Below are 12318 nucleotides of genomic sequence, written 5' to 3'. Positions count from 1 at the left end.
AGCTTCATAATTTTGTTGTTCTTCTGCAATATTTTCAAATGCACTTCCTATGACAGTTGACTGATAGAGATCACTATACACAGTGTTAAAGGAATAAGGAGAATATGTCTATAAAGAGGAATTGTTTAATTTCCTCTTTTTAATTTAGTCAATTTCAAGTCATTAAAGGGACATTCCACTTAAAAAAAGAATATATAGGCCTATATATATATATATATTATATATATATATATATATATATATATATATATATATATATATATATATATACACACATACTAATTTAGAGTTAAACATTTAGTTTTTACAGTTTTGGAATCCATTCAGCTGATCTCCGGGTCTGGCACTAGCACTTTTAGCATAGCTTAGCACAATCCATTGAATCTGATTAGACCATTAGCATCGTGCCTAAAAAAATAACCAAAGAGTTTCGATATTTTTCCTATTTAAAACTTTACTTTTCTGTAGCTACATTGTGTACTAAGACTGACAGAAAATTAAAAAATGTTACAGCAGCAAAGTCCTTGATTATTACGCCATAATGAGAGTATAGTTCCTAGCCATATCTGCCTAGAAAATCGCAACTTTTCATTTTCTGTCGGTCTTAGTACAGGATGTAACTACAGAAGTGTCAAGTTTTAAATAGGAAAAATATCCAAACTCTTTGATTATTTTTTAGTGCGATGCTAATGGTCTAATCAGATTCAATGGATTATGCTAAGCTATGCTAAAAGTGGTACCGCCAGACCCCTCAGGTCGGCGGAATGGATTCCAAAACTGTAAAAATCAAATGTTTAACTCTAGGGGAGCTCGAAAATTAGTATTTTTTTTAAAAAAAAGGGTAATGTCCATTTTTAATGTAAGTTTTATTAAGTGACTGATTGAAGGTAAGCCGTATGTCACGGCCGGGGCGGACCCAAGATAGCTAAAAGGCCACGCCCCTCTCTAACTTACAACTCGAGGAGGTTCCCAAGACCACTCCAATGACCAGACAGACAAGTATACTACGTTTAAAAGTATATCTTGATTTTAAATAGTTAAAAGAAGAAGGGGAAGGGGAAAGGGCAATTAAAACTAATAAAACTTCTCGCCTCCAGGGCAGTTTGGACCAGGGAATGGGGACAGGGGCTCCTTTATGGCTTGGTCCGTAAACCCGTGGCGCCCTCCGCTTCCTCCTGGAGGCAAAACAGGTAAAACACTGTTAGTGACTGAATTTCAACACGGGACTGCAACTAGCCTGCTTGTTCATCCGTATCTCCTGCACCCTTAGGTTTTTCCCGGTTGGGGCCCCTCGCTCTCCTCGGGATGGTGTACTAGGCCAAAGGTAAGTATTTCACTCTCTCTCCACAGTTCGTTTCTTCCTCCGAGTGTGGCTGTAAGCACAGACAGATTAGCACATCACACAGGTAAATTACTCATGAGGCTTAGACTTCTCATTCGCTTTGGGGTGGTGCACTAGGACAAAGGTAGGTATTTCACTCTCTCTTCACAATCCGTTTCTTCCTCGGACGTTGCTTTAAGCACAGACAGTTTAACACGTCACACAGGTAAGTTACTCACGGGGCTTGGCCGTCTCGTTCCCTTCGAGGCGGTGCACTAGGAAAAAGGTAGGTATTTCTCCCTCTCTTCACAGTTCGTTCCTTCCTCAGGACGTTGCTTTAAGCACAAACAGATTAATACATCACACAGGTAAATTACTCACGGGGCTTGGCCGTCTCGTTCACTTCGAGGCGGTGCACTAGGACAAAGGTAAGTGTTTCACTCTCTCTTCGCTGTTCGTTTTCTGCCTCGGGGCGTTGCTGTAAGTACAGGTAGGTTATTACTAGGGCTGGGCCGATACCACTTTTTCATGTCTGATACCGATCTCTATACCACAACTTTGAGTATCTGTCGATACCGATACCGATCCAATACCATCTCTATCGCCATTTTAATCAATTAAGCTGCAAATAACAACAAAAAGCAAATTCAAAACTCAATGAAACATTGTGCAATACTGCTGCTTCATTTTTATTTAAATGTTTCAAACAGACTAGAGGAATCATTTTTAGTTAGTCAGCAAAACAATTCAAAATGTTAAGGTGTAACTTTGGACAATTTAAAGTGCAACTTTGTGCAAATTCATGTTGCTCAGCTAGTCGCCCTTTACCCCAAGTTGCCATGACAAGGTCTGTGTTGGTATTGGATCGGATTGTACTCCCCGGCCTCTTCGATATTCGATCCAGCCATTTTCGCAAATATCGGACTAATATTGATACCAAATATCGTATCAGCCCACCCCTAGTTATTACATCACACGAATAAGTTACTCACAAGGTTTAGACTTCTCGTGTACTGCGGACAGTGGGCTCTCGCAACAGCGTTCGTGCACCGTATACCTTCACCCGTCTGCTTACGCCTTCGGGGTGTCGTGGGGACTGATGGGTCGAGTGCTACGGAGCCGAACGCTTCCCTAACTCTCCCTCCTTGCTTGGACAACTGGGGGCCGCGAGCTGGGGCGAACTCTCGATGAGGCTCCGCACACACCAAGGGCTTCTGTGGAATAAATCTAAAGAATGCCGTGACCCGAAATCCGTACAGTGCACTTAGTTTGCTACTCACTTGGACGTAGCGCTGGGCTTCACCACTGTCTGCTTTCGAAAATGAGGCGGTTAATACTGACACACAGGGGGCCGAAAGGTCTAGGCTCCTCTTCACACGGGGCGCGGGCCACAACGTGTTGTTCTTTCCTCATGAGCCGTCCGAGGCGGGGGCAGTTCTGGTCACTACAGACACAGCACACACAGCAAGCTTTGTGTAAACACCAAATGATAAGTTCACTCACCCCACAGCACTCGGCACACTCTCACGTGAATTTCTGGACTGGACCACCTGGCCTCGACCGGTCAGTGAGGCTGGTTGGGCTTCGCTCTCACCGCAGGAGAAACAGTATAGTATATAATGGAAGAAATCAGCACAACCCCTGTATGTTGTTTGCTACCCGTTTGGCTCACCCACGCTTCTTGTATCCGCAGGGCCAGACGACCTACAGCAACCGCTCCCAAGTCGTTCCCGTTTGTACTTCCGGTTGTTCCACGTCTCACCCACGCTTCCCTTCACAGTGGGGCCAAGTACCTTTAACACACTCGGAATACACAATGGCAGCCTTTGGGTCAATACTGCATACACATATACCAGCGGTTACTCACTCGTTGTTTGTACTCACAACCTGGGGTTTAACTGCACTCGTTGGTTCTAAACCATTACATTCACAAGTAAATCCGTCCCCAAATCTCTTCACCTAGTCACCTTTTTGCCTCTTTTCTTCCCCAAGGGATCGACGTAGATCGATACGGCGGCTTACACTGCAGCAAACACAGCGTGCAGAAAGTACACCAACAAGCACGTTCCAGTGCAGTGCTTCTTTAACATCCACCGCTCCGTCCTTTTCGCCTTTCTTGGCTGCCGCACTCTTTCCATGCGCTATAAGCGCTTCCGTGGATCAACGGCGCCCTCTGGCTCCTCTAGGACGGAGCGTGTGATCGGGTCTGCCCTAGGCAGAGAAGCAGCTTGTGCCCGAAACGACTCTCTCCTGTGTGTGTTGCTACAGCTCTATTTATTTGGCTCGTCCTCATGTCCTCTTCCAATCATGGATCGCCCCCTTAATCCTACGCACCTGTTTCCAATAAACCCCGATTGTGTTGCTAGGGAGATCAGGAAGTACAAATGATTAAAAATCGGGTCCGGGCGGAAACCATATCCAAACGGAACCCTTCTCCGCCACTTTTGGTTCCTGCCCTACCATAGTCACCTGGTGACACGTATTTTCTATTTGCTAAAATGGATGCATCTTCTTATCCACAAATAGTGATATTCTCCCCAATATTTATTTATACAAGCTCGCATCAGATGGTAAAACTTGAAACATAAAAATGTAAGGGATGTTTTCCTATAGTGTTTAGTTAATATTTATCAAAAGATACGCTGCATACTGGAATTTATTGAATATGCAAGTTTGTTTTTTGTGTTATTTTATTCTAAAAAGATTTTCGATAGTATGCTAACAATCTGCATTATGAAAACCTCATCAATGACATAATTTCTCATCATACTCATCTCTCTATAGCGCAATTTCACAAAAGAGTGTTATATGAAAACCATAATAAACTTTTACTGTTAAGATTCTTATTTTATTTCATGAGATCCACCCTGTGTCTTATCTTCTCTTCAATTATTTGAATTTCACATCGACTGAACATTTACAAATCAAGGCCATTTTGCTATTGCTTTAGTTAATAAAACAATGAGTTATCAAGAGGATGTGGCAAACTGTGCTGCCCCTCCCTGTACTTCTTTCCTTGTGGGCAGGAACATTACGTGCACAGTAACCTGGAGAACCAGACAGGACAACAGGGCAAAACCAAACAGAAAATTATACTGGAATGGTGAGCAAGTATGAGAGACCTATCAAAGAAAAGAAGGTAAACTGATGACAGGTTTTGATTTTAAAGCCTGAAGGAACCACAATTTTGAAATATACTTTCCAAAAATTCATCATGGTAACTCTGAACATCAAAGCCGTTACCGCACCGGTCGGAATTGTCCGGATTTTCGAATTTGTGCTGACCTGCATCACTTTCAGTCTGGTGGCTTCTCAGGGCCACACAACTTTTTCATTTTGGGCATGGTGCATGTTCACCTGGTGCTTCTGCTGTTTCATGACCCTTCTCATCATTACTCTGGAGTTCACCAGCCTCAATACCAAGGTGCCCATCTCCTGGGATGACTTCACTGCGGCGTTTGCGATGCTGGCCACCTTGATGGTGCTGGCAGCCTCTGTCATCTACCCCAAGTTTTTTGTGTGCTCGACGTGCGCTCGTGGGATTGTGGCTACGGTGATGTCCTGTTTGTCTTTTATCCTGTACGCAGTGGAAGTAGGTCTTACCCGAGCGAAACCCGGGGAGATCAGCGGGTTCCTGTCCACTGTGCCCGGCTTACTAAAGGTTGTGGAGGCCTTTGTTTCCTGTATCATCTTCATCTCGCTGGAACCAAACTTTTACGGTTATTTTCCTGGGTTGCAGTGGTGTGTGGCCGTCTACTCCATCTGCTTCATCGTCTCTCTTCTCATCATCCTCCTGACAATCTGTAGGTTGTTGGCTCGATGCCCCTTTCCATTTAATAAATGTCTGACGGGTTACAATGTGCTGGCGGTCATGATGTACATGACGGCAATGGTTATATGGCCACTCTACAGCTTTCGGAACAATCCGAGACCACCGGAATGTAACCCCTGCTACAGGGACAACCTGGTTGTTGTTTCAGTAATGACCTGCATCAATCTGATTGTATATATTGTGGATACAGTTTACTCAGTGCGGTTGATCTTCTTTGTTTCACCTGCCTAGGAAAAGGACAAACCATATTAACCAACGTATGGCATCAGGCAAGAAGTAAAGTTTTAATGTGGAGTTTTGTTTCAGTGATAGAATTAATTCAATTAATACAAGATTTTTAATTAATAAAAGAATATTACGAATTTCATATTAATGCATTTAAAATACTGGCTTAAAGTTAAATGTTTATATATATATGTGATATAATATGTAGGACTGAGTGGGGCACAAACAAATGTAGGGTTAATTGTAACACGGCGCAGAAAAACTGAGGTCAGATAAATATAGTTTAGCGTAATATGAAGTTTCAGTTTTAAAACACACAAATTACGATTAACAGTACAATGTTGCAAAACTTGTTTTCTTACGCTTGCAACTTTACAAAACTGTTTTTACTAATGCAAATTTATTTTACACCCCCACCAATGTTATCTTTCGCATACAAATTTTTTTGCCTTCATTTTACCTTCATATATAGTCCCACACAAGCTGTGGATAGCCTGCTAACGTAAAGCCTGATTTGTTTAAAGGATCCAATGTTTGGGTCACCATTGAGCTTAGTTGACCTTAGAAAAAGTTGCAGATCGCCTGTCATCGTATAGGATTTAATTTAGGCTTTAACAAAGATCCTATTTTGAGCAATAGTAAATGTGTTTGACTGTTTTTACAAAACTACATTTATTTTCTTTTAATTGTTATTTTAAATTCTCATGTATTATGTGTTTTCGCATTTCTAAGTAAAGCACTTTGAATAACCTCTGTGTATGAAATGTGCTATACAAAAATAAACTTACCTTGTACATATTTACCCAAGCAAACACTGCAGCACTTACAACCAACGACCAAGTTCATGAGTTTGATTTCCAGCGAACGCACAATGAAACACTGTATATCTTTCCCATTTTACTCTATCAACAGAGATAAATAAATTATTTAAAATTTAATACTAAAATGTCTATAGCACATCAGCTTAGTATGCTGTATTCTTATATATAGCCTACTATATTCTTATATTCTTATATATTCTTATAACATTGATCAACTTCAATTGGTAACACTTAAAAAAATATTTTTTTCAACTTAAAATTTCACTTTATTTTCACTTTTTAAAGTTTTTAAGTGTTTTACCAATTGAAATACATTTTTTAAGTTGATCTAACTTTTTACTGTTTATACAGTACATAACTACATTTATATTTTCACATTATATTATATCTATTTGGCGGATGATTTTATTCAAATACTTAAAATGCATGTAATATATTAATATTACGTTTAATAAGTAAAAAGTAAATAATATCAATAAGTTAAATAAACACGCACATCTGTTCTTGTTAACTTTATGTGGCGGTTTCCCGGACAGGGATTAGTCCTAGACTAAGACATTTTTAAGAGTTGTCCAAACTAAAAACAACTTGCACTGACATATCTTAAAATACATCAGTGCCCTTTGTTTTGCCTCAAAACGCACACAGGTAATGTTTTTAGTAAGGCATGTTTGTTAAAACTAGTTATATTTCCTAATTAAACTAAGACCTAGTCTTGGCTTAAGCCATTCTCTGTCTGGGAAGCCACCACATAAAGTTTGTTTGTGGCACCTACCGTTACCGTACAATTACACCGAAAATGCAAATGCTACAACTTACCCCATGGGCTAAACAACAGGGTTTGTTGAAACACCTGCTAGACAATTTTGTCAATAAAATTCTGTCTGTATACTAAAGGTGGATATTTTGTTTATATATCTGCCTATAATAGATAGATATCCACACATTCATCCATCCATGATCCTTCATCTAACCATCCTTGTATTAAAGGCGGAGTGCATGATCTCTGAAAGCCAATGTTGACATTTGAAATCACCTAAACAAACACGACCCTACCCCAATAAAATCTGGACCTTCTGTTGATAGACTTGCCCCACACATACGCAACCCAGGCTGCTACCCAGTCTCACAAGGTTTCGTGATATAGTCACATACATTTTTGAAATTTTTTTCGTGATTTTTCACGGATTTCCGTGTTTTTCGTGATCGTATAACGAATTCTCGTTTTCGTGTGTTATCTCGTATTGGTTACTCAACTGCTTTTTCCTATTTTCAAACCATTGTCGCTTTAGATTTGGTGCTTGCATTATAATGTCATTTTTTCTAATTTATTTTTTTATATGTCGCCTGGCATTAGGGTTTGGTACTAGGGATGTAATTTTATGTAAATCCAACCCTAAATCAAATGGTAAGAAAATGGACAAAACAGTTGAGTAAACAATACGTGATAATCACACGAAAACAAGAATTCGTTATACAATCACGAAAAAAACACGTAAATTCGTGATAATATCATGAAAAAAGAATCAAAAATGTACATGACTATATAACGAAATTTTGTGAGACTGAGCTGCCAGCAGGCAACGATGTCGGTTAGTAGACACGCCCCTTACTGCTGACTGGCTACAAGTGTGTTTTGGTAGTCGGCCCAACTCTCTTATATACATGGTTTCATTTATAACCGTGATGATTTTGTTATTTCTGTTTTTTGGTGTGAAATATGTTAATACTACACTATAAAAAATACTTTGCTACCTTAATTTTTTTGTTGAATCAGTTCTTAATTAGCATAATATGATGTTGTGATGTACTTTAATAACGAGGCATGGCACGCGTTTCTTAACTTTATAAGAGGTCTCTCAGCATAACACACAACTCACACATGAGGGTATACAGGCTCAACTGTTTTACAAGACATGCGCAGAAGGGCACACCCACTAAACTAACGGCAAGCCGTTAGGGACACCTGTAATGCACATATTTAACAGTATTAAATACACCACATTACCCCCCCTTTAAAATTAAAGGTAATCTCCACAGCACAAACATATAACACCAACTTAAACTATACTGCTTAGTGTAGTGAACCGAATAGAGATTTCACCCCGGTTAATGAAACAAAAACATGTTTAACCATACAATAACTCAACCCTCTTAAATAATTGAACAAGCCCCAGTATCTACTATATTCAATCTCTATAACGTGACGGTCGCTTAGTCACACGCTCCGAGCGCCTCAAAGTCACTGTCTCTGGATCAGGCAACCCGGCCTGGTCCAGCGTTAAAGGTGGTGGTGCAGGTGCTGCAGAAACTGACACAGCAAGGTCAGTCTCCTGCTCAGTTGACTGAGTTGCTTCCTTAGACTCAGAATTTGAAACGCCCTGAGGGTATCGAGGTCGCAACTGATCTCCGTGACGTCTGTACACTTGGTCAGTTAACTCTCCCTGCACCCGGTACGACACCGGACCTGTCTGTTGTGTAACTACTCCAGGGATCCATTTGGGTTTATCTCCTGCAGTATTGCGTAGATACACAGGATCATCCACATCAAACTGCCTCTCAGCAGCCCGATGGTCATGTTCCTCCTTCTGCTGATACTGCCTCCTCCTCACCTTCATGGCGATGTTTGGCTTTAGGAAGTCCAATCTCGAACGCACATGTCTCTTCAAATGCAAATCGGCAGGTGACTCACCTGTAGCACTATTGGGGGATGTGCGATATCGCAGTAGGAAATGTGAGATTTTGTCCTCAACACTCAAATCCTCTCCATTCAGCTTCCTCATGCCTGCCTTGAATGTGGCAACATACCTCTCAGCGAGGCCATTAGTAGCTGGATGCCTCGGTGCACCAGTAATATGAAGGATCCCGTTCCTTTTCATGAACAGCTGAAACTCATCTGATGTGAAAGTCGTGGCGTTGTCTGTAACAACCTGCTCTGGTAATCCATATGATGCAAAAAGTCTCCGAAGTCTCGAAATGGTTGCGGAGGATGTTATTTGTGTCATTTTGAAAACTTCCAGCCACTTAGAATATGCATCGACAACTATCATAAACATGTGACCCATGAACGGCCCAGCAAAGTCAATGTGGAGCCTTTTCCAAACATCTCCTGGAAATTCCCAGGGGTGCAGAGGGACTAGACGTGGCATACGCTGCTCCAACTGGCACCTATCACACTGTTTACAGGTTTTTTCAACGTCCATGTCTACATGTGGCCACCAGACATATTGCCTTGCAATGGTTTTCATCTTCACAATGCCAGGGTGTCCACTGTGGATCTCATTTAGCACTGCTGCTCTCAGCTTTGTCGGCACCACTACTCTTGTTCCCCATAGAACACAACCTTGCTCAACAGATAGTTCTTCTTTTTTTTTGTAGTACACTTTCAGTTCTTCTGATATGTCTTTCGGCCACCCTTCCATGATGTATCTGTGCAGCCTAGACAGCTCCGCATCCTTACGTGTTGCCTTCGAAATCTGTTTTGCACTCAGTGGTGCATCTTCCAGGTGTTCACAGATTAGTGCATGTAGGTAGGCCGTCATAGTCTCTGTCCCTGCATCTGTAGTTTCTGGCAGGGGGACACGAGACAGACCATCTGCATTTCCGTGTTCTTCTGACTGGCGATAGATTATGTGGTAGTCATAGGCCGACAGTATAATAGCCCATCTCTGTATACGCGCTGCTGCCATTGTTGGAAGTCCTTTATGTTCTCCAAATAGCGTGAGCAGGGGTTTATGGTCTGTGATTAAATTGAATTTCCGCCCCCACAGGTATTGGTGGAACTTCTTCACTCCATACACCAGACTCAACGCCTCCTTTTCAATTTGCGAATAGTTCTTTTCCGCAGGCGAGAGCGTACGAGAAGCATAGGCTATTGGATGTTCTTGTCCATCAGGTGTCGTGTGCTGAATAACGGCTCCAATGCCGTATGCGGAAGCGTCACATGCGAGAGAAAGCGGCAGGTTTGGATCATAGTGAACTAACACCTTGTCACTGGCCAACATTTCTTTGCACCTATCGAAAGCGTACTGTTCCACTTTACTCCACCCCCATTTTGTTTGCTCTTTCAGCAGTCTGTAAAGCGGGGCCAACACTGTACTTTGCTGCGGTAAAAAACGACCATAATAGTTGACCAACCCCAGGAAAGCTCTGAGCTCTTTGATGTTTGTGGGTGGTGGTGCATCATGCACAGCTCTGACCTTGTCCTTAGAAGGGTAGACTCCTTTTCCATCCAACATGTGACCTAGGTACTCGATTTGCGTTTTCCCGAAGTCGCACTTTGCCTTTTTTACTCTCAGGCCATTTTCTTGCAGCCGCTGTAGAACTCTGTCCAGGTTCATCAGATGCTCAGTTTCGTCCCTGCCCATCACTAGCAGGTCATCCAAATAGACCACTACATTGAGGTCCTTCATCACGTTCTCCATGATCCTTTGGAAAATACTGACAGCAGAATTAATGCCAAAACAAAGCCGATTGTACACAAACAGCCCTTTATGCGTGTTTACGGTTGTATACTTTTTTGACTCATCATCTAAAAGGACTTGTTGGTAAGCGGCTGCCAGGTCAATTTTGGAAAATATTTTCCCCCCACACAACGCTGCCAGAACCTCTTCAATGCGTGGTAGCGGGTATGTTTCAGTGTTTGTAGCCATGTTCACAGTTACCTTATAGTCGCCGCACAAGCGGAGTCCACCATCCCGCTTGGCTACAGGGACCACTGGAGCAGCCCACTCACTGTGCTTCACAGGGCTGATGACACCATCTTTTTCCAGGCGCTCCAGTTCTTTTTCTACCCTTTCTTTCATTGCGAAGGGCAGGACACGGGCTTTATGGAACCTTGGAACTGCGTCAGGCTTCACAGAAATTGTTGCTTTAATACCTTTTAATGTCCCCAACTCATCCTTGAAAACATCAGTATAATTATCCAACACATCTTGGATGGACTTGGGTTTAGTTGTTGGGTGTGTAACATTTTCTGTGACTTTTTTAATCATTTTCCAGTTCAGTTTGATTTTATCCAGCCATGCACGTCCACACAGCGAAGGACCTTCTCCAGCCACTACTATGAGTGGTAGATCAGCACTCTGATTTCCATAAATCACTTTTGCAATAAACTGTCCTTTCACTGGAATGGTCTCCCCTGAATATCCCTTCAGTGCGACGCTGCTGCCCTCCAGTGGCACATGTGAGAATGACTGCTCATACACATTTTCTGAGATGATGCTGACTCCTGCTCCTGTGTCAATTTCCATCGGCAGTTTATTTCCATTTACATCAAAAATGGCCCTGTATGGCCGTCGGCCAGCACCACTTGCACTGAACACAGAAAACATCAGAATTTCATCTTCTATCTCGTCAGCTTGTACGTAGCCAGTCATTTTTTTTTCTTTTTGCACACTGTTTCTCTTCCCCCTTTTCTCCTGCCTCTCACGTGTCTGCCCCCCAGTCCTGCATGCCTTCTGAATATGTCCGACTTTGCCACACTTATGACACTTTACATTTTTGTAATAACAATCACTGGCGCTATGATTCTTTCCTTTACATCTATAGCACCCTTCTTGTTTTGAAGGCGATCGATGTCTCCCTTTTACCTTGTGAACAGCGGTGACATCATCACCTTTCCGCAACTGCTGCGCATCTCGGTGGGCTGTCTCCATGTTAACAGCAAGTTCCACAGCTCTCGCAAAAGTTAGTCTGTCCTCCGAGAGTAATTTGCGCTGGCATGCCTCAGAACTGACTCCGCTGACAAAACCATCACGTAGAGCTTCATCCAGCCTGTCCCCGAAATCACACTTCGCAGCTAGTTGGCGCAGCTCAGCAGCATATTCCGTCACTGTCTGGCCGCTTTTCTGGACACATTTACGGTACCTGAAACGCTCGGCGATAACCAATGGTTTAGGCTCATAGTAATCTTTTAGAATGGTCACAATCTGATTAAAAGTTTTGTCCTTCGGCTTGTCAGGCTGGACCAGGTTGCGTAGAAGACCATATGTAGCTGCGCCGACTGAACTCAACAACACGGGAACTTTCTTCCCGTCGTCGACATCATGAGCCTCGAACAGCAACTCCATGTGTTCAACGTAGGCAGACCACATTTCATGCTCCGGCTTAAACTCATC

General features: G+C 42.3%; 1 protein-coding gene across 1 annotated transcript; it reads left to right on the top strand.

Annotated features, from left to right (window-relative positions):
- Nucleotides 1-4325: 4325 nt before the first annotated feature.
- On the top strand, nt 4326-5933 carry LOC141362758 (myeloid-associated differentiation marker homolog). The gene has a single exon (XM_073864975.1). The coding sequence runs from the start codon at nt 4536-4538 to the stop codon at nt 5382-5384; it is 849 nt and encodes a 282-aa protein (XP_073721076.1). The 5' UTR covers nt 4326-4535; the 3' UTR covers nt 5385-5933.
- Nucleotides 5934-12318: the final 6385 nt, after the last annotated feature.

The sequence above is a fragment of the Misgurnus anguillicaudatus genome, unplaced genomic scaffold (assembly GCF_027580225.2).
Source record: "Misgurnus anguillicaudatus unplaced genomic scaffold, ASM2758022v2 HiC_scaffold_29, whole genome shotgun sequence".
Taxonomy (NCBI): domain Eukaryota; kingdom Metazoa; phylum Chordata; class Actinopteri; order Cypriniformes; family Cobitidae; genus Misgurnus; species Misgurnus anguillicaudatus.
The sequence above is the reverse complement of the archived record's forward strand: the minus strand, read 5'-3'. Positions and strand labels throughout refer to the sequence as shown.

What these genes read in the sequence shown, in the direction of transcription:
- LOC141362758 (XM_073864975.1), top strand. Translation starts at nt 4,536, where the DNA reads ATGGTAACTCTGAACATCAAAGCCGTTACCGCACCGGTCGGAATTGTC.